Here is a 22,345-nt window from a genome sequence, read left to right as displayed (position 1 = left end):
TCTTTTATTCTTATTCCAAGATATACGTTGCACTTCAAATTGATGAATGTGATGATCCGTGACACTCATCATCATTCTCACCTATGAACGCGCGTGACTGACAACCACTTCCGTTCTACTTTAGGCCGGACGCATATCTCTTAGATTCCCCAACAGAATCTTTGTGGTATAAGCTAGATAGATGGCGGCATTCATGGGAATCCGGAAAGTCTAACCTTGTCTGTGGTATTCCGAGTAGGATTCCGGGAATCCGGAAAGTCTAACCTTGTCTGTGGTATTCCGAGTAGGATTCCGGTATTGAATGACTGTGACGAGCTTCAAACTCCTGAAGGCTGGGCGTCAGTGACAGACGCAAAAGAATCAAGGGATTCTATTCCACCCTGATTGAGAACCGACAGATGATTAGCCGTGCTGTGACAGAGCATTTGGACCATTTTCACTGAGAGGATGGGATGTAGCCATCGACAAGGGTGATGCCTCCAGACGATTAGTCATGCAGTGACAGCGCATAGGACCATTTTTCCGAGAGGATTAAAAGTAGCCATTGACGACGGTGATGCCCTACATACAGCTTGCCATGGAAAGGAGTAAGAAGGATTGGATGAGAGCAATAAGAAAGTAGAGATTCGAGAGGATTCTAGCATCTCCACACGCCTATCTGAAATCCCACCATTAATTTACATAAGTATTTCTATCCTATTTTATTTTCTGTTTATTATTAATTTTCAAACTCATCATAAACCATTTAATCTACCTAACTGAGATTTACAAGGTGACCATAGCTTGCTTCATACCAACAATCTCTATGGGATCAACCCTTACTCATGTAAGGTTTATTACTTGGACGACCCAGGACACTTGCTGGTTAGTTGAACGGAGTTGTGTCCACACATAGCAAAGAGCCACAATAATGATTCCATACAACAACAAAGAATACAACATTGATGATCACAATTTCGTCCACCACTCGCCCCCGTCCCCTACCTTTCTCGCCTCCGGCAGCTGGCCTGAGCTCTGGCAGGTGACCGTCCTTTGGCTAATGCAGGTCTGGAGCAAGTGGATGATGTATGGGCAGGTCTTCAGGTACTACCCTAGTAGGCAATAAGTGCTGGTCACCCAGACCGAATAACTCTGTGTAGGCCCACTGCAGGTACCATGTGATATATGGGAGGGACAGATGCAGGTCAATATGATGATATATCGATAGACGATGGTCAGTCTGAGCATCCCACATCTTATGCCAGCCACCAAGCAGATGCGGGAACCACTCACCGCGACCAAATCTCCCGTCTAGCCTGTGCATGTCGTCATTGTTCAATGGCCTAGTAGGAATGTGCTGCAGGCCACTGAATTGACGTACCACCCAGTCCACCTAATGCCACTCCACGATAACGAAGCACAGCAGTGGACAAACAATTGCCGTCGAGGCATTCGCCTCTGCTATTGCCGGTGGAACAAGCCCAAACAGTTGTGGATCAGCATATGGCATCCACTCAACCTGTTCACAGAACACACATGCACGTCAAACTTCAGATAATCATATGCAATAGGTACATCAGATAACAACATTAATTTCTTAAAAATAAACATTAATAACTTACATTCAGCATCCCAATCCCGTTCAGCGTATGCCTGTACTGCCTCAACCTGCACTCGCCTGTGGCATTGTCCGACCGGTACTGAACCCACCCACACAACCAACAACCAAAATATTTTAGCTTTCATTTTTAATAAACTATATAATAATAAGTTAAATAACTTTGGTTAGTGTTTATAATACCTCTCGACCAGCGGAAAGCGACGAGCATTAAACCCATCAGGCCGTACTAACGGAATACGGTGGTAGGCCCAAGAAAGCATCAGGCTGACGCATCCTCCCAAGTTGCGCTGGCTATGCTCTGTGGCCCGGCACATCTGGCGATATAGCCATGCCAGCACAGCCGAGCCCCACGACAACCGGCCACATGCATCAAGGTCCTCCAGTAGGGGAAGCCACCTGATATGCACCCGAGAGTCAGATGCATCGGGGAAGAGGATACCGCCGATCAACTGCATGATGTATCCTCTCGTATACCTCATCAGCCACTCCTCTATGACATCCTGCTCTAGCTCTCCACAAACCGTGTTGTGAAACCAAGTGAGCTTGACAGTCCACTTAGTCTGTGACTGTCTGTCCTCTAGGCCAGGAACAACACCCAATATCTGCTCACATAACTCCTCAATGGTCCATTCCTGGTGGTGCTGCTCCCACCCACTGATGCATCCACTCACAGAATCACCAACAATTCGAAGTCCTAACTGATATGCCACGTCCTGCAGGGTGATGGTCATTTCCTCGCATGGCAAATGAAACGTATGGGACACAGGCCTCCACCTCTCTATGAATGCCGAGGCGAGCGACCAATCATGCTCAAATTCTACCATGTATGTGACGTACTCAAAACCGGCTCGTCTCAGATATGGCCTAATCTACTTCGGCGGCCGTGTGATCAAGTTTCGTCTGGTGCGCAAGATCCGAGGCGCCTACCAAATGGAAAAAAATTAACAAAGAACGGTACCTTGAATACATACAATAGCAAGTTCACTTTTTCTTCATTATAATAAAATAAAAAAAGGGTTAAAAAATCATACCACTCGATCAAGCCTTCCAGCGATGTGCTTAGCCTAATCCAATCTATACATCTCATGCTCATAACCCAATAACTGCTGCTCCATCGAAACACAACCTACTAAAATAAAATCACATACTAGATTATTAAAAAATAAACTAAACAAAAAATGATTGATAAACCTACTAATTTTAAGCATAACCTACTTAACTGACGTCGTCATGTACGTAATTAATTTATAACTAACTCAACCTTAAATTTTATTACTCACCTAATTACCTTCTAACTTACTACACAATGCTATACATCTAACTAAATTATCTAATAATATACTTTTCTATATTCTTTAACATGATGATAGATAGCCACCATATTAAAAAACGGTGACATAAAATAATATATCTAACATAACAACACCAAAAAATATGTCTACCTAAGTAATATGTAAACAATAAATCTGTTATTCTAACTAACAAATGATCTATACCTAACTTTATCTAAAATGTAAATAGTAAACCAACTTAACATAAAAAATAGACTGTTATTTACTAACCTGGAATTGAGACTGTCGTCCACACTAAACTTCACGGATGTCGAAAAGGCAGAAAAAAGTAACAGACAAAACTTGGAGGAGAGAATGGAAGGAGAAAGCGACAAACCAAAATGGTCCCACAGGTTTAGTGTGCCAAACTGTTCGCCGGGGGTGGGGGGGGGGGGGGCGCGGGGGAGGGCACCAAACTTGCTGTTTATTCCAAAAAAAAAATCGTATTTACAAAAATAAAGTTGGAAAATCGTTTTGGAAGAAATAATTATTTTTTTATTTTATAAATGAAAAAATCCATTCACAATAGCATTTTTTACTCTTGGTTATATTTAAATTTTACTCTTATATTACATATATTATATATACCGGGACGGATATTACCTAAATCCAATCCCGTCCTATCTTGTTAAAAATCATCTCTTCTCTCTTGTGTAAGGCGGATAATTATCCGTCTCGAACAGAGTAAGACCAGAATGAGTACTTACAGATTTAGATAGTGTTGTCACCTTTAATTATACTTTTAAATTTTCCTGTTGTGGTTCTATTTAAATTAATCTTTTATATAAAACAAAACAAAATTAAACAAATTAAAATATTATCTAACTCATAAATTATATTAATTATAGCTTTTAAATTTTCCTATTTTATACTCGTAATTATTTTTTATATATAAATTTATATTCTTGTATTAATTATAAATTTTAAACTTTCCTATTTTATACTTGTATTTATTTCCTATTTTAGCCTTAATGTTTATTTCACATGTTAGAATATATTTAATGATATTTTTATACATGTTAGAATATATTTAATTCATATATATTCTATATTATTATAATGAAACAGGTATGATTATTTTCTTATATATTATTATATTTTAATGTTATTATAACACTAATTTCTATTTCCTTATATATATATAAATCAATTAACCAATATAAAAAATTATAATTAATGCAGTATAATTAATTAATTAATATAAAGTATGATAACTTACATTAATATTTAAATATTTAATCAAGTTGATTAGTTGATATAATTAAGTTATTATAATAAATTATATTTAATGAGTTAAAATAATTAAATTAAGAAATATTCTTTGAAATATGCCATATCAACTCTATCATTAAGTGTAGAAATCAGATTTTTATATAATAGAATAAATAATAAATAAAATAATAGATGAATAATAGAGATAATAGATAATAGGTACAAAAAGGAATTTTAACATTAAAACAATGACTAATTTTCTTTGGTGGATACTGACGATCGAATTTCTATCGGTAAAGAAATTTAAAAATATAATCGCGTTGTAAGTATAGTTTCTAAACCAACAGAGAATTCTTTTGTACAAAAGTTTTGTTTGTCACTTAAGCAAACCCAATAAAAATAAATAACCGAAGTATTCAAATCTCGGGTCGTCTTCTCAAGGAATTGCAGGGAAGTATGATTTATTATTGGTTATGGAAAAAGTATCTTTGTTTTAGTTTTTTTTGAAATAAGGAACGAGTAATTTAAATGATAAGAAAAATAAATTAATAATTAGAAAATCTCTTAGCAAGTTATGAGAACTGGAATTCCTATCCTAGTTATCCTTATCAGGTGTGATGAAATTGGGTTTTAATCCCGCTTAGTCAGCCTTTACTAAACAAAGGAAGGTCAAGTGGACTAATTAGCTTGATCCTCAAGTCCTAGTCAATCCTTATGGAAGGACTAGTTTTAGAGTGATCCAGATCAATCAATAATTCCAATTTCAATCAACAGCTGAGTTTGATAACTCAAGTGTCTCCAATTAATCAACCAAAGCTAAGAATGTAAAAAGCTAAATAAAATCATAGATCTGAAATATCTCAAATTGCATTAATAAAATAAAATCAATCCAAACATAAAGAGTTCATAAACCAAATTGAGAAAATAAGTAAAAGGAACATTGAACCTGAAAATTGAGAAGAAGAAATCCTAATTCCTTTAAGAGGAATTCTAATCTTAAATCCTAAGAGAGAGGAGAGAACATCTCTCTCTAAAAACTACATCTAAAATTATGAAAAGTGAATTATGAGTCATCCCCCTTCATTCCTCCACTTTGCAGCCTTTAATCTGTGTTTTCTGGGCTTGAAACTGGGCCAGAAATAGCCCAGAAATCGCTGGGGGCGAAATCTGCCACGCTGATTTTCGTCACTGCGACGCGTCCGTGTGGAGCACGCGTTCGCGTCATCTAGCTGTACGGCCACTATGACAAATTATATATTAAATCAAAGCCCCGGATGTTAGCTTTCCATCGCAACTGAAACGGCATCATTTGGATCTCTGAAGCTCAAGTTATGGTCATTTTAGTGCAAGAGGGTCTGGCTGACAGCTTTGCAGTTCCTTCAATTTCTTGTATTCCTTCCACTTTTGCACACTTCCTTTCCATCCTCCAAGCCATTCCTGCCCTGTAAACTCTGAAATCACTTAACACAGATATCACGGCATCGAATGGTAATAAGAGAGAATTAAAAATAGTGAATTAAAGGTCAAAGAAGCATGTTTTCATTCATAGCACAAAATCAGGAAGGAAAAGTAAAACCATGCAAATAGTATGAATAAGTAGGTAAAGAGTTGATAAAAACCACTCAATTGAGTACAAGATAAACCATAAAATAGTAGTTTATCAACCTCCCCACACTTAAATATTAGCATGTCCTCATGCTAAGCTCAAGAGAACTAAAAGAGTGAAGGGGAATGGTAGAATGTATGAAATGCAACCTATCTATATGAATGCAACTACATGTAAAAATGATTCTACCTACTTGGTGAAAAGTAAATAAATCTTTTAAGAAGAAATATAAACTGGATTTCACTAATTCAAATCACAAAATAAAGTACAAGTAAACTTGCAAAAGAAAATGGCTCATGAAAGGCAGGAACAAAGAATCGAGCATCGAACCCTCACTAGATGTGTATGCACTCTAATCGCTCAGGTGTTTAAGGTTCGATCTCTCAATTCTCTACTAATCTTGCTTTCTAAGACTTGCTCTTCATCTAACAATCAACAAAGAATTAATGCACCAATACACAAATCAAGAGGTCTTTTAAGGGTTGTAATGTGGTCAAGGTCAAGGTAGGATTGTATTTGGTTAAGTGGACTAAGATCTGAATCCTTAATTAACCTAAACTTCCCACCTGGTGCACGAAATTGTGATCATCAATGGCGCCATCAACATGGTACACACAATTGCAATCTCACTTCTTTATCACAACATCGCACAACTAACCAGCAAGTGTACTGGGTTGTCCAAGTAATAAACCTTACGCGAGTAAGGGTCGATCCCACAGAGATTGTTGGTATGAAGCAAGCTATGGTCACCTTGTAAATCTTAGTCAGGCAAACTCAAATGGATATGGGTGATATACGAATAAGACATAAAGATAAAGATAGAGATACTTATGCAATTCATTGGTGGGAATTTCAGATAAGCGTATGGAGATGCTGTGTTCCTTCCGTCTCTCTGCTTTCCTACTGTTTTCATCCAATCCTTCTTACTCCTTTCCATGGCAAGCTATATGCAAGGGTTTCACCGTTGTCAGTGGCTACCTCCCATCCTCCCAGTGGAAATGTTCAATGCACCCTGTCACGGCACGGCTATCCATCTGTCGGTTCTCAATCAGGCCGGAATAGAATCCAGTGATTCTTTTGCGTCTGTCACTAACGCCCCGCCCTCAGGAGTTTGAAGCTCGTCACAGTCATTCAATCATTGAATCCTACTCAGAATACCACAGACAAGGTTTAGACCTTCCGAATTCTCTTGAATGCCGCCATCAGTTCTAGCTTATACCACGAAGATTCTGGTTAAAGAATCCAAGAAATATCCACCCAATCTAAGGTAGAACGGAGGTGGTTGTCAGGCACACGTTCATAGGTGAGAATGATGATGAGTGTCACGGATCATCACATTCATCAAGTTGAAGAACAAGTGATATCTTAGAATAAGAACAAGCTAAATTGAATAGAAGAACAATAGTAATTGCATTAATACTCGAGGTACAGCAGAGCTCCACACCTTAATCTATGGTGTGTAGAAACTCCACCGTTAAAAATACATAAGAACAAGGTCTAGGCATGGCCGAATGGCCAGCCTCCCAATGATCTAAGATAGCATAAGAACAAAGATAGCTACCAAGATGAAAATACAATAGAAAAAGGTCCTATTTATAGAGAACTAGTAGCCTAGGGTTTACAGAGATGAGTAATTGACATAAAAATCCACTTCCGGGCCCACTTGGTGTGTGCTTGGGCTGAGCATTAAAGCATTTTCGTGTAGAGACTCTTCTTGGAGTTAAACGCTAGCTTTGGTGCCAGTTTGGGCGTTTAACTCCCATTCTTGTGCCAGTTCTGGCGTTTAACGCTGGGAATTCTGAAGGTGACTTTGAACGCCGGTTTGGGCCATCAAATCTTGGGCAAAGTATGAACTATCATATATTGCTGGAAATCCCAGGATGTCTACTTTCCAACACCGTTGAGAGCGCGCCAATTGGGCTTCTGTAGCTCAAGAAAATCCACTTCGAATGCAGGGAGGTCAGAATCCAACAGCATCTGCAGTCCTTTTTAGTCTCTGAATCAGATTTTTGCTCAGGTCCCTCAATTTCAGCCAGAAAATACCTGAAATCACAGAAAAATACACAAACTCATAGTAAAGTCCAGAAAAGTGAATTTTAACTAAAAACTAATAAAAATATACTAAAAACTAACTAGATCATACTAAAAACATACTAAAAACAATGCCAAAAAGCGTACAAATTATCCGCTCATCACAACACCAAACTTAAATTGTTGCTTGTCCTCAAGCAACTGAAAATCAAACAAGATAAAAAGAAGAGAATATGCAATGAATTCCAAAAACATCTATGAAGATCAGTATTAATTAGATGAGCGGGACGTTTAGCTTTTTGCCTCTGAACAGTTTTGGCATCTCACTCTATCCTTTGAAATTCAGAATGATTGGCTTCTTTAGGAACTCAGAATCCAGATAGTGTCATTGATTCTCCTAGTTAAGTATGATGATTCTTGAACACAGCTACTTATTGAGTCTTGGCCGTGGCCCAAAGCACTCTGTCTTCCAGTATTACCACCGGATACATACATGCCACAGACACATAATTGGGTGAACCTTTTCAGATTGTGACTCAGCTTTGCTAGAGTCCCCAATTAGAGGTGTCCAGGGTTCTTAAGCACACTCTTTTTGCCTTGGATCACAACTTTATTTCTTTCTTTTTCTTTCTTTTTCCCTTTCTTTCTCTTTTTTTTTTGCTTCAAGAATCATTTTTATGATTTTTCAGATCCTCAGTAACATGTCTCCTTTTTCATCATTCTTTCAAGAGCCAACATTCATGAACCACAAATTCAAAAGACATATGCACTGTTTAAGCATACATTCAGAAAACAAAAGTATTGCCACCACATCAAAATAATTAAACTGTTATAAAATTCAAAATTCATGCAATTCTTCTCTTTTTCAATTACGAACATTTTTCATTTAAGAGAGGTGATGGATTCATAGGACATTCATAACTTTAAGGCATAGACACTAAGACACTAATGATCATAAGACACAAACATAGATAAACATAAGCACTAAAATTCAAAAAACAGGAAAATAAAGAACAAGGAAATTAAAGAACGGGTCCACCTTAGTGATGGCGGCTTGTTCTTCCTCTTGAAGATCCTATGGAGTGCTTGAGCTCCTTAATGTCTCTTCCTTGTATTAGTTGCTCCTCTCTCATGATTCTTTGATCTTCTCTAATTTCATGGAGGAGGATGGAATGTTCTTGGTGCTCCACCCTTAGTTGTCCCATGTTGGAACTCAATTCTCCTAGGGAGGTGTTCAGTTGCTCCCAATAGTTTTGTGGAGGAAAGTGCATCCCTTGAGGCATCTCAAGGATTTGATGATGAGATGGGTCTCTTGTTTGCTCCATCCTCTTTTTAGTGATGGGCTTGTCCTCATCAATGGGGATGTCTCCCTCTATGTCAACTCCAACTGAATAACAGAGGTGACAAATGAGATGAGGAAAGGCTAACCTTGCCAAGGTAGAGGACTTGTCCGCCACCTTATAGAGTTCTTGGGATATAACCTCATGAACTTCTATTTCTTCTCCAATCATGATGCTATGAATCATGATAGCCCGGTCTATAGTAACTTCGGACCGGTTGCTAGTGGGAATGATTGAGCGTTGGATAAACTCTAACCATCCTCTAGCCACGGGTTTGAGGTCATGCCTTCTCAGTTGAACCGGCTTCCCTCTTGAATCTCTCTTCCATTGGGCGCCCTCTTCACAAATGATTATGAGGACTTGGTCTAACCTTTGATCAAAGTTGACCCTTCTAGTGTAAGGATGTTCATCTTCTTGCATCATGGGCAAGTTGAATGCCAACCTTACATTTTCCGGACTAAAATCCAAGTATTTCCCCCGAACCATAGTAAGCCAATTCTTTGGGTCCGGGTTCACACTTTGATCATGGTTCTTGGTGATCCATGCATTGGCATAGAACTCTTGAACCATTAAGATTCCGACTTGTTGAATGGGGTTGGTAAGAACTTCCCAACCTATTCTTCGGATCTCATGTCGGATCTCCGGATATTCACTCTTTTTGAGTTTGAAAGGGACCTCGGGGATCACCTTCTTCAAGGCCACAACTTCATAAAAGTGGTCTTGATGCACCCTTGAGATGAATCTTTCCATCTCCCATGACTCGGAGGTGGAAGCTTTTGCCTTCCCTTTCCTCTTTCTAGAGGTTTCTCCGGTCCTGGATGCCATAAATGGTTATGGAAAAACAAAAAGCAATGCTTTTACCACACCAAACTTAAAAGGTTTGCTCGTCCTTGAGCAAAAGAAGAAAGAAGAGAGTAGAAGAAGAAGAAATGAGAGAGAAGGGAATGGCTTTGTGTTCGGCCAAAGGGGGGAGAAGTGGTGTTTAGGTTTTGTGAAAATGAAGGAGTGAAGAAGGGTTTATATAGGAGTGGGGGGGGATATGGTTCGGTTATGGGAGGGTGAGTTTGGGAGGGCAAGTGGTGAAGAGAAAGATGGGATTTGATAGGGGAAGGGTTTTTGGGGAAGAGGTGTTGAGGTGATTGGTGAATGGGTGAAGAAGAGAGAGAGTGGTGGGGTAGGTAGAGATCCTGTGGGGTCCACAGATCCTGAGGTGTCAAGGAAAAGTCATCCCTGCACCAAGTGGCGAGCAAAATTGCTCTTCATGCCATTTCTGGCATTAAACGCCGGGCTGGTGCCCATTTCTGGCGTTTAACGCCAAGTTCTTGCCCTTCTCTGGCGTTTAATGCCAGTCTGGTGCCCCTTTCTGGTGTTAAACGCCCAGAATGGTGCCAGACTGGGCGTTAAACGCCCATCTGCTAGCCTTACTGGCGTTTAAATGCCAGCAGGATCTTCCTCCAGGGTATGCTATTTTTCTTTCTGTTTTTCATTCTGTTTTTGCTTTTTCAATTGATTTTGTGACTTCTCATGATCATCAACCTACAGAAAACATAAAATAACAAAGGAAAATAGATAAAATATAACATTGGGTTGCCTCCCAACAAGCGCTTCTTTAATGTCAGTAGCTTGACAGAGGGCTCTCATGGAGCCTCACAGATGCTCAAAGCAATGTTGGAACCTCCCAACACCAAACTTAGAGTTTGAATGTGGGGGTTCAACACCAAACTTAGAAGTTGGTTGTGGCCTCCCAACACCAAACTTAGAGTTTGACTGTGGGGGCTCTGTTTGACTCTGTTTTGAGAGAAGCTCTTCATGCTTCCTCTCCATGATGACAGGGGGATATCCTTAAGCCTTAAACACCAAGGATTCTTCATTCACTTGAATGATCAATTCTCCTCTATCAACATCAATCACAGCTTTTGCTGTGGCTAGGAAGGGTCTGCCAAGGATGATGGATTCATCCATGCACTTTCCAATCTCTAGGACTATGAAATCAGCAGGGATGTAATGGTCTTCAACCTTTACCAGAACATCCTCTACAAGTCCATAAGCTTGTTTTCTTGAGTTGTCTGCCATCTCTAGTGAGATTTTTGCAGCTTGTACCTCAAAGATCCCTAGCTTCTCCATTACAGAGAGAGGCATGAGGTTTACACTTGACCCTAGGTCACACAAGGCCTTCTTGAAGGTCATGGTGCCTATGGTACAAGGTATTGAAAACTTCCCAGGATCCTGTCTCTTTTGAGGCAGTTTCTGCCTAGACAAGTTATCCAGTTCTTTGGTGAGCAAATGGGGTTCATCCTCCCAAGTCTCATTTTCAAATAACTTGTCATTTAGCTTCATGATTGCTCCAAGGTATTTAGCAACTTGCTCTTTAGTGACATACTCATCCTCTTCAGAGGAAGAATACTCATCAGAGCTCATGAATGGCAGAAGTAAGTCCAATGGAATCTCTATGGTCTCATTTTGAGCCTCAGATTCCCATGGTTTCTCATTGGGGAACTCATTGGAGGTCAGTGGACGTCCATTGAGGTCTTCCTCAGTGGCGTTCACTGCCTCTTCCTCCTCTCCAAATTCGGCCATGTTGATGGCTTTGCACTCTCCTTTTGGATTTTCTTCTGTATTGCTTGGAGGAGTACTAGGAGGGAGTTCAGTAATTTTCTTGCTCAGCTGACCCACTTGTGCCTCCAAGTTTCTAATGGAGGACCTTGTTTCAGTCATGAAACTTTGAGTGGTTTTGATTAGATCAGAGACCATGGTTGCTAAATCAGAGGTGTTCTGCTTAGAACTCTCTATCTGTTGCTGAGAAGATGATGGAAAAGGCTTGCCATTGCTAAACCTGTTTCTTCCACCATTACTATTGTTGAAACCTTGTTGAGGTCTCTGTTGATCCTTCCATGAGAGATTTGGATGATTTCTCCATGAAGGATTATAGGTGTTTCCATAGGGTTCTCCCATGTAATTCACCTCTTCCATTGAAGGGTTCTCAGAATCATAAGCTTCTTCTTCAGATGAAGCCTCCTTAGTACTACCTGGTGCATTTTGCATTCCAGACAGACTTTGAGAAATCAAATTGACTTGCTGAGTCAATATTTTGTTCTGAACCAATATGGCATTCAGAGTGTCAATCTCAAGAACTCCTTTCTTCTGATTAGTCCCATTGTTCACAGGATTCCTTTCAGAAGTGTACATGAATTGGTTATTTGCAACCATTTCAATTAGTTCTTGAGCTTCTGTAGGCGTCTTCTTCAGATGAAGAGATCCTCCAGCAGAGCTATCTAAAGACATCTTGGATAGTTCAGAGAGACCATCATAGAAAATACCTATGATGCTCCATTCAGAAAGCATGTCAGAAGGACACTTTCTGATCAATTGTTTGTATCTTTCCCAAGCTTCATAGAGGGATTCTCCTTCCTTCTGTCTGAAGGTTTGGACTTCCACTCTAAGCTTACTCAATTTTTGAGGTGGAAAGAACTTTGCCAAGAAGGCATTGACTAGCTTTTCCCAAGAGTTCAGGCTTTCTTTAGGTTGTGAATCCAACCATATCCTAGCTCTGTCTCTTACAGCAAAAGGGAATAGCATAAGTCTGTAGACCTCAGGGTCAACCCCATTAGTCTTGACAGTGTCACAGATTTGCAAGAACTCAGCTAAGAACTGATGAGGATCTTCCAATGGAAGTCCATGGAACTTGCAATTCTGTTGCATTAGAGAAACTAATTGAGGCTTAAGCTCAAAGTTGTTTGCTCCAATGGCAGGGATAGAGATGCTTCTCCCATAGAAGTCGGGAGTAGGTGCAGTAAAGTCACCCAGCACCTTCCTTGCATTGTTGGCATTGTTGTTGTTTTCGGCTGCCATGTGTTCTTCTTCTTTGAAGATTTCTGTTAGGTCCTCTACAGAGAGTTGTGCCTTAGCTTCTCTTAGTTTTCGCTTCAAGGTCCTTTCAGGTTCAGGATCAGCCTCAACAAGAATGCTTTTGTCTTTGCTCCTGCTCATAAGAAAGAGAAGAGAACAAGAAAATATGGAGTCCTCTATGTCACAGTATAGAGATTCCTTGAGGTGTCAGAGGAAAAGAAAAATAGAAGGCAGAAGTAGAAGAATTCGAACTTATAAAGAAAGATGGAGTTCGAATTGTGCATTAAGGAATAGTGTTAGTCCATAAATAGAAGGATGTGAGAAGAGGGGGAGAAATTTTCGAAAATTAAGTAAAAGATTTTAAAAACATTTTGAAAAACTTTAATTGATTTTCGAAAACCAAAGGTGGAAAAGAAATTAAGTGATTTTTGAAAAAGATTTTGAAATTAGAAATCAAAAAGATTTGATTGAAAACTATTTTGAAAAAGATGTGGTTAAGAAGATATAATTAGTTTTAAAAAGATGTGATTGAGAAGATATGATTTGAAAAACATTTTAAAAAAGATTTGATTTTAAAAATTAATAACTCGGCTAACAAGAAAATATATGATTCAAACATTAAACCTTTCTCAACAGAAAAGGCAACATACTTGAAATGTTGAATAAAATCATTAATTGATAGCAAGTATTTTTGAAAATAGAAAGAAATTGATTTTGAAAAAGATTTGATTGAAAAGATTTGATTTGAAAAAGATTTGATTTTGAAAACTAAAAAAATTTGATTTGAAAACAAAATCTTCCTTCTTGTGCCATCCTGGCGTTAAACGCCCAGAATGGTGCACATTCTGGCGTTTAACGCCCAAACTACTACCCTTTTGGGCGTTAAACGCCCAGCCAGGCATCCTGGCTGGCGTTTAAACGCCAGTTTGCCTTCCTCACTGGGCGTTTTGAACGCCCAACTTTTTCTGTGTAGTTCCTCTGCTGTTTGTTCTGAATCTTCAATCCTCTGTATTATTGACTTGAAAAGACACAAATTAAAAATATTTTTGGGTTTTTAATAATGAGGAATAATCAAAATGCAACTAAAATCAAATAACAATGCATGCATGACACCAAACTTAGCAGTTTGTAAACTACTGACACTAACAAAATGAGAATGCAATATGAACACTCAAGTCAATAGAATTCAAAGATCAGAGCAATGAAATCATCAAGAACAACTTGAAGATTAATGAAGACACATGCATGAATGCAAAAAGAACAAAAATATGCAATTGACACCAAACTTAAAATGAAACACTAGACTCAAACAAGAAATATTTTTGGATTTTATGATTTTGTAAATTTTTTTTGTGGTTTTTCGAAAATTAGGTGGAAGAAGAAAATAAAGGTATCAAAATTCTTAATGAGAATTCCAAGAATCATGCAATGTTTAGTCTAAGACTCCGGTCTAGGAATTAGACATGGCTTCACAGCCAGCCAAGCTTCCAAAGGAAGCTTCGGTCCAAAACACTAGACATGGCCAATGGCCAGCCAAGCCTTAGCAGATCACTGCTCCAACAGCAAGATTGATGGAAATCAACAAGCTCTTGTGATGATAAGTTGAAACCTCGGTCCAATAAGATTAGACATGGCTTCACAGCCAGCCATACTTCAACAGATCATCATGAAACACTAGAATTCATTCTTAAGAACTCTGAAAAAAAAATACCTAATCTAAGCAACAAGATGAACCGTCAGTTGTCCAAACTCAACAATCCCCGGCAACGGCGCCAAAAACATGGTGCACGAAATTGTGATCATCAATGGCGCCATCAACATGGTACGCACAATTGCAATCTCACTTTTTTTATCACAACTTCGCACAACTAATCAGCAAGTGTACTGGGTCGTCCAAGTAATAAACCTTACGCGAGTAAGGGTCGATCCCACAGAGATTGTTGGTATAAAGCAAGCTATGGTCACCTTGTAAATCTTAGTCAGGCAAACTCAAATGGATATGGGTGATATACGAATAAGACATAAAGATAAAGATAGAGATACTTATGCAATTCATTGGTGGGAATTTCAGATAAGCGTATGGAGATGCTGTGTTCCTTCCGTCTCTCTGCTTTCCTACTGTCTTCATCCAATCCTTCTTACTCCTTTCCATGGCAAGCTGTATGCAAGGGTTTCACCGTTGTCAGTGGCTACCTCCCATCCTCTCAGTGGAAATGTTCAACGCACCCTGTCACGGCACGGCTATCCATCTGTCAGTTCTCAATCAGGCCGGAATAGAATCCAGTGATTCTTTTGCGTCTGTCACTAACGCCCCGCCCTCATGAGTTTAAAGCTCGTCATAGTCATTCAATCATTGAATCCTACTCAGAATACCACAGACAAGGTTTAGACCTTCCAGATTCTCTTGAATGCCGCCATCAGTTCTAGCTTATACCACGAAGATTCTGGTTAAAGAATCCAAGAGATATCCACCCAATCTAAGGTAGAACGGAGGTGGTTGTCAGGCACACGTTCATAGGTGAGAATGATGATGAGTGTCATGGATCATCACATTCATCAAGTTGAAGAACAAGTGATATCTTAGAACAAGAACAAGCTGAATTGAATAGAAGAACAATAGTAATTGCATTAATACTCGAGGTACAGCAGAGCTCCACACCTTAATCTATGGTGTGTAGAAACTCCACCGTTGAAAATACATAAGAACAAGGTCTAGGCATGGCCGAATGGCCAGCCTCCCAATGATCTAAGATAGCATAAGAACAAAAATAGCTACCAAGATGAAAATACAATAGAAAAAGGTCCTATTTATAGAGAACTAGTAGCCTAGGGTTTACAGAGATGAGTAATTGACATAAAAATCCACTTCCGGGCCCACTTGGTGTGTGCTTGGGCTGAGCATTGAAGCATTTTCGTGTAGAGACTCTTCTTGGGGTTAAACGCCAGCTTTGGTGCCAGTTTGGGCGTTTAACTCCCATTCTTGTGCCAGTTCTGGCGTTTAACGCTGGGAATTCTGAAGGTGACTTTGAACGCCGATTTGGGCCATCAAATCTTGGGCAAAGTATAGACTATCATATATTGCTGGAAATCCCAGGATGTCTACTTTCCAACGCCGTTGAGAGCGCGCCAATTGGGTTTCTGTAGCTCCAGAAAATCCACTTCGAATGCAGGGAGGTCAGAATCCAACAGCATCTGCAGTCCTTTTTAGTCTCTGAATCAGATTTTTGCTCAGGTCCCTCAATTTCAGCCAGAAAATACCTGAAATCACAGAAAAACACACAAACTCATAGTAAAGTCCAGAAAAGTGAATTTTAACTAAAAACTAATAAAAATATATTAAAAACTAACTAGATCATACTAAAAACATACTAAAAATAATGCCAAAAAGCGTACAAATTATTCGCTCATCACCACCTAACTTAGGACAATCCATGTAATTACAATGCAAAATTTAACTGCCCATTAATGATGTTTACCACACATTCATGCATCCCAAATTTAAGTACAACTCATATGCATTGATATTATTACTTAACTTGGGGCATTTTGTCCCCTTTTATTATTTGCACTTTTTTTTCTTTTTCTCTCCTTTTTTTCTTTTTATTTGTCTTTTCTTTTGTTTTTCTCAATGCATACGATTAAGATATTGAATGCAAGAATATATGCTCAATTATTGTTTTGCACATTTTCACAAGAATACACAACACACAATTCTCAAACCAAATGTTTTCAATCCCAATTTTCCCACACTTAAATCATGAACACTTTCACTAGTCTAAGCTAACTAAGGATTCAAATTAAGGACATTATTGTTTTTCACTTAGAGTTAATGATGTGCTAAAATAAAGAACAAATGGGGGTAAAATAGGCTCAAATTGGTTTGCAAAGGATAATGAAAGGTAAGGCCATATGGGTATGTAAGCTCAGTAAAACAAGGCCTCAATCATGTAAGTGTATGAATACATCAAATAATGGACATATAGAATTAAGCAAGACAAATATCATAATTTTAGAGAGAAAAACACACTAAAAATAAAATTTTGGTTGATAAGATGCAACCAATCAAATAGGCTCAAAAATCTCACAGGTTTTGTGTGTTCGAGCTCTAAACCATGTTCCAAAATAATATTTCTTCAAACAAGTTTTTCAAAAAGTTTAATTCAAATTAGTGAAATACTCTAAAAAGTTTCTTGAAAACGAAAATATTACTTCAACCAAGTAGTTGGTAAAATATGCACAAAATCAAACAAATATGCAAATGCAACAACTAATTTAACAAAGAAAATAAAACATTGGTGTTGAGAAAGGAAGTAACTAACCCACGGAAGTCGGTATCGATCTCCCCACACTTAAAGATTGCACCGTCCTCGGTGCATGCTAAGATGTGCAAGTAGATGGGCAGTTTCAACTGGCGCTTTTCTCTGAAGATTTTGCAGATGGACTTGTCTGTCTTCCCTTGTAAACATCTTCTGGTTCCCTTCCGGGTGGCCATCCTGAAAGAAAAAGGGAAGAAAAGTAACCCAGAAATAAAGATAAGAAAATAAATGAAGTATGGGTGGGTTAATGCCAAATGATAAGGGTCTCAATTATATGGAAGCTTAAACATGTACGTGAGAAGACAGTAGGAGCAACGGCATATTAATAGTGCAAGAATTGCAACAAAAGGGATGAGTGTGGGTATGAAAAACAATATAAAGTCATGTCAATGCAAAATTAATACAAGTATCATAAAAGATTAGCATTGACTTAAATAATATTACCCAACAGTGTAAAACAAGTCCCTGAGCACCAAAATAATACTAGAAAAGACGCAACAGTTGAATATGAACAAGTAATACCAATGGAAAAATAATAAATTTAGAAAAGAAAAGAAAAAAATATGCACAAAATTAAAATACAATGAATGAAATATGCAAATAAATTAAGTAAAATAGAATGGAAGTGAAGAGGGATGAGAAGTTAAAGAGATAAAGTAAGAAAGAAAGAAGAAAGAAGAAAAGATAGAAGAAATTAGAATTAGAAGAGAAAAGATAAGATAATTGGCGCTGATCTGGATAAGTTGTGCGGCACAGGCGACGCTGACGCGTGAGTGACGCGGTCGCGTGGTGTGCGATAAGGTCAGGTAACGCGGTTGCGTGGGTCACGCGATCGCGTGGCCTGATTTGTGCGATTGGCGTGAGTGCAGCCTCGCGTTTGCGTAACTCTCTGTTTCAAACTCATTTTGCCAAAAATCTGGGTGACGCGCTCGCGTGGGTGACGCGATCGCGTAAATGGCCATTTTTGAAAAACGACGCGGACACGTGAGGCACGCGTTCGCGTGGTAGGGCTTGTGCTTCTAGCACGAGTCCAGCCCTACTCCATCATAGCTCTCTTCCATGTACCATTTACGTAGATTTTACAGGGCCACGCATTCGCATGAGTGACGCGGACGCGTGGGGAGGCTATTTCGCAAACGACGCGAACGCGTTAGTGACGCGGTCATGTGGGCGAGTTTGTGCCAAAGGCACGCCTCCAGCCACGTTGTCGCGTGACTTTCTGTAAAATTTTTTCTCTTCCCAAGGCACATTGACGCGGACGTGTCGGCGATGCTGTCGCGTCACATGCTATTTTTTTAAATGCAAAAATGCAGAATGCAGATGCTTATGCAAAATTTATGAATGACCACTAATAAAAATAAAAATAAAATAGAATAAAACTAAGAATAAAAAGGAAAAAATATACCATGGTGGGTTGTCTTCCACCTAGCACTTTTAGTTAAAGTCCTTAAGTTGGACATTTGGTGAGCTCCTTGTCATGGTGGCTTGTGCTTGAACTCGTCTTGAAACTTCCACCAATGCTTGGACTTCCAATAATCTCTATCAATACCAGGTAGATTCTTCAAGCTTTGATGGAGTTATTCACAAGCTTTGAGCTCCCAAATTTGATCCTCACATATTTCCGGATCCCAAATCTTGTTTCTGCACCTGTCTTCAAGTGGAACATGATGATTCCATCTGGGTGGTAAGCAATCCAAATTCTCACTAAGGCATCCAAACAGCTTCCTAGACCCATTCAGTTGAGCTTTACACCGACCTTTGCGTTTAAACTTTGAGCTTTCCACCATATTGAATCTTGCATGATGACTCCTACCACTAACTATCTCCCTCTTACTCTTAAAGCCACAAAGAGCTCTGAGTTGCCCATCTGTCTCAAGCAAAGCATATTCAAGTGGACTAATTAAGCTTAGAGATGAAAGATTTATCCATTTGAATGAAGGAATAGATGGTGATGGCTTTGGGGGAGAGGTCTCCAACAACTTTGGCAAGGTGATTTCCAGCTCCATTCCTTTGAGCTCTTCTTTGACAACTTCCACCTCTTTGCAAGCTTCTTCAATATCAATCTCTTTCTCTTGGTAGCTTTCTTCCAATTCGATCACTTCTTCATTGTTCACCAAGGGCATAGGATGTTGTGCTTCTTCTTCTTTAATCTCCATGTCAAGTCCAATGGGAGAGGATTTAATTGTAGATAAGAATTCATCAATGATTGAATCCATCTCTTGATCATCCCCTTCAAAGTCTTCAACCATGATATGCCTTGGAGGTTGTACACCCTCCTCAACATCAATTTCAAACGTCTTTGAAGGAGGCTTTATAACTTGAGTTTCCCATGGAGGTTCCGCATCTCCTAAGTCTTCGAGCACTTCTTCCTCTTCAACGATTATAGCTTCCTCTAATTGTTCTAATACAAAGTCATGCTGCTCACTGTCCACCGGAGTTTCTAGCTTCTCCTTCATGCTGCGTTCTTTAGTAGATTCTCCACATGAAGCCATGGGGGTTCCTTGAGTATCCAAACATTGGGAGTTTAGTCGAATTATCGCTTGGCCCAGTTGTTGAATGGTTGCATTGAGTCGATCCACTGTCTCCTTGAAACGATCCTTTGACTCTTGTTCCGCTTGGATAGCATAATTAGGATCATATGGCTCATAGGGTGGTTGGCATGATAGATATGGGTTAGGGTTATACTGAGGTGTTTGGTTGTAGGGGGCTTGTGAGTATGGTGGTTCAAAGGTGTGTTGGGGAGGCGGTTCATAAGCATATGGTGGTGGTTGTTGATAATCAAAAGAGTGCTCACCATAGCCGTCATCCTGGTATGCCTCTTGGAAGGGCTCTTGGTTATAGTATGTTGGTAGAGGTTGTTGCCAAGAGGGTTGATCAAATCCTTGTGGCTCCTCCCATCCTTGGTTGTCCCATCCTTGATGCATGTTCTCATTGTAATCTCCTCTCCCTGCAACATAATTGTAATCAGACTCATAGCCAAAGTTGTGAGAGTTCATGGTAGCTAAAGGAAATAAAAACTAATAAAAATTAATGAAAATAAACTCTTAAAACTAGAAATACTAACATCAAAAAAATTTGAAAAAGGGTTAAATTTTGAAAAAGTTTGATTTTTAAAATTTTAAATTTAAATTTTGAATTTTGAATTTTGAATTTTGGAATTTAAATATTGAATTTTGAATTTTGATTTTGAAATAAGATAAGATAAGATTTTTAAAAAAGATATGAGTTTTGAAAAAGATTTGAATTTTGAAATTTAAAACTAAGATAAGATAAGATAAAAATTTTAAAATAAAAATCTGAATTTTTTAAAATAAGAATCTCATTTAAGATGCCAGACAAATTAATGAAACAGGCTTATGGACTTGTAGAGGATGTCTTAGTGAAGGTTGAATGCCTTTATATCCCTGCTGACTTCATAATCCTAGACACTGGGAAGGATGAGGATGAATCCATTATCCTAGGAAGATCCTTCCTAGCCACAGCAAGGGCTATGATTGATGTAGACAGAGGAGAGTTAGTCCTTCAATTGAATGAGGACTACCTTGTGTTTAAAGCTCAAGGATCTTCTTCTATAAACATGGAGAAGAAACATGAAAAGCTTCATCCAAATCTCTCTATACAGAGTCAAGCAAAGCCCCCATATTCAAACTCTAAGTTTGGTGTTGGGAGGCCACAATCATGCTCTGAGTATCTGTGAAGCTCTGTAAGAGCTTACTGTCAAGCTATTGACATTAAAGAAGCACTTACTGGGAGGCAACCCAATTTATTTATCAATATTAACTAATTTTTCATTTCATTTTCTATTGTTAGTTTATGTTTTCTATAGGTTGACTATCATGCGAAGTAACAAAAATAACTGCAGAATTAAAGCAGAATAAAAAATAGCATAAAAAATAGCACACCCTGAAGAACAGGCTCACTGGCATTTAAATGCCAGTGAGGATAGCAGGATGGGCGTTAAACGCCCAGTCTGGTAGCATTTTGGGCATTAAACACCAGAATGGGTAGCCAGACTGGCATTTAACGCCAGAAAAGGGAGCCTGGTGTCTGGCTGGCGTTAAACGCCAGAAAGGAGCATTAGCTTGGTGTTTAACACCAAGAAAGGCAGTGGAGCTGGCATTTAACGCTAAAAAGGGTACACTAAGGGCATTTAACGCCAGAAAGGTGCAGGGATGAGAAATCCTTGACACCTCAGGATCTGTGGATCCCACAGGATCCCCACCTACCTCAACTCACTATCTCTCCTCTTCACACCCTTCCATAATACTCTTCCCTAAACACCATTCACCTATCAAATCCTACCATCTTCCCCATTATCTCTTCACCACTCACATCCATCCACTCTTCCCCAAAAACCCCACCCACCTCACCATTCAAATTCAAACCATTTCCCTCCCAAATCCCACCCTCTCTCACATGGACCTCCCTCCCTCTCTTCCCTATAAATACCCCTCCTTACACCTTCCATTTCACACATCACAAACACTTCCTAACCCCCTTGGTCGAAACCATCACACACCTCCATCTCCTCTATTTCTCCTTTTTCTACTCCCTTCTTTCTTCTTTTGCTTGAGAACGAGCAAACCTTTTAAGTTTGGTGTAGGAAAAAGATTTGCTTTTTGTTTTTCCATAACCATTAATGGCACCTAAGGCCGGAGAAACCTCTAGAAAGAGGAAAAGGGAAGGCAATTGCTTCCACCTCCGAGTCATGGGAGATGGAGAAGTTCATTTCAAAGGTCCATCAAGACCACTTCTATGAAGTTGTGGCCAAGAAAAAGGTGATCCCCAAGGCCCCCTTCATGCTCACAAAGAATGACTATCTGGAGATCCGACATGAGATTCGGAGAAGAGGTTGGAAAATGCTTACCAACCCCATCCAACAAGTCGGAATCCTAATGGTTCAAGAGTTCTATGCTAATGCATGGATCACTAAGAACCATGATCAAAGTATGAACCCGAACCCAAAGAATTGGCTCACAATGGTTCGGGGGAAATACTTAGATTTCAGTCTGGAAATCGTGACGTTGCCGTTCAACTTGCCAATGATGCAAGGAGATCCTCAT

At 39.1% G+C, this 22,345-nt stretch overlaps 1 protein-coding gene across 1 annotated transcript; it reads right to left on the bottom strand.

Moving 5' to 3' along the window:
* Nucleotides 1-1,036: 1,036 nt before the first annotated feature.
* LOC112805354 (protein MAIN-LIKE 1-like) lies at nt 1,037-2,424 on the bottom strand. The gene is made up of 4 exons (XM_025847748.1): nt 1,789-2,424; nt 1,602-1,679; nt 1,415-1,498; nt 1,037-1,372 (listed from the first exon to the last, which is right to left on the bottom strand). Exons 1-4 carry the CDS (start codon nt 2,422-2,424, stop codon nt 1,037-1,039), a joined length of 1,134 nt encoding a protein of 377 aa, XP_025703533.1.
* Between the last annotated feature and the right edge of the window lie 19,921 nt (nt 2,425-22,345).

This window comes from Arachis hypogaea, chromosome 6, assembly GCF_003086295.3.
Source record: "Arachis hypogaea cultivar Tifrunner chromosome 6, arahy.Tifrunner.gnm2.J5K5, whole genome shotgun sequence".
Lineage (NCBI taxonomy): Eukaryota > Viridiplantae > Streptophyta > Magnoliopsida > Fabales > Fabaceae > Arachis > Arachis hypogaea.
This window is presented reverse-complemented; position numbering and strand designations above follow the sequence as displayed.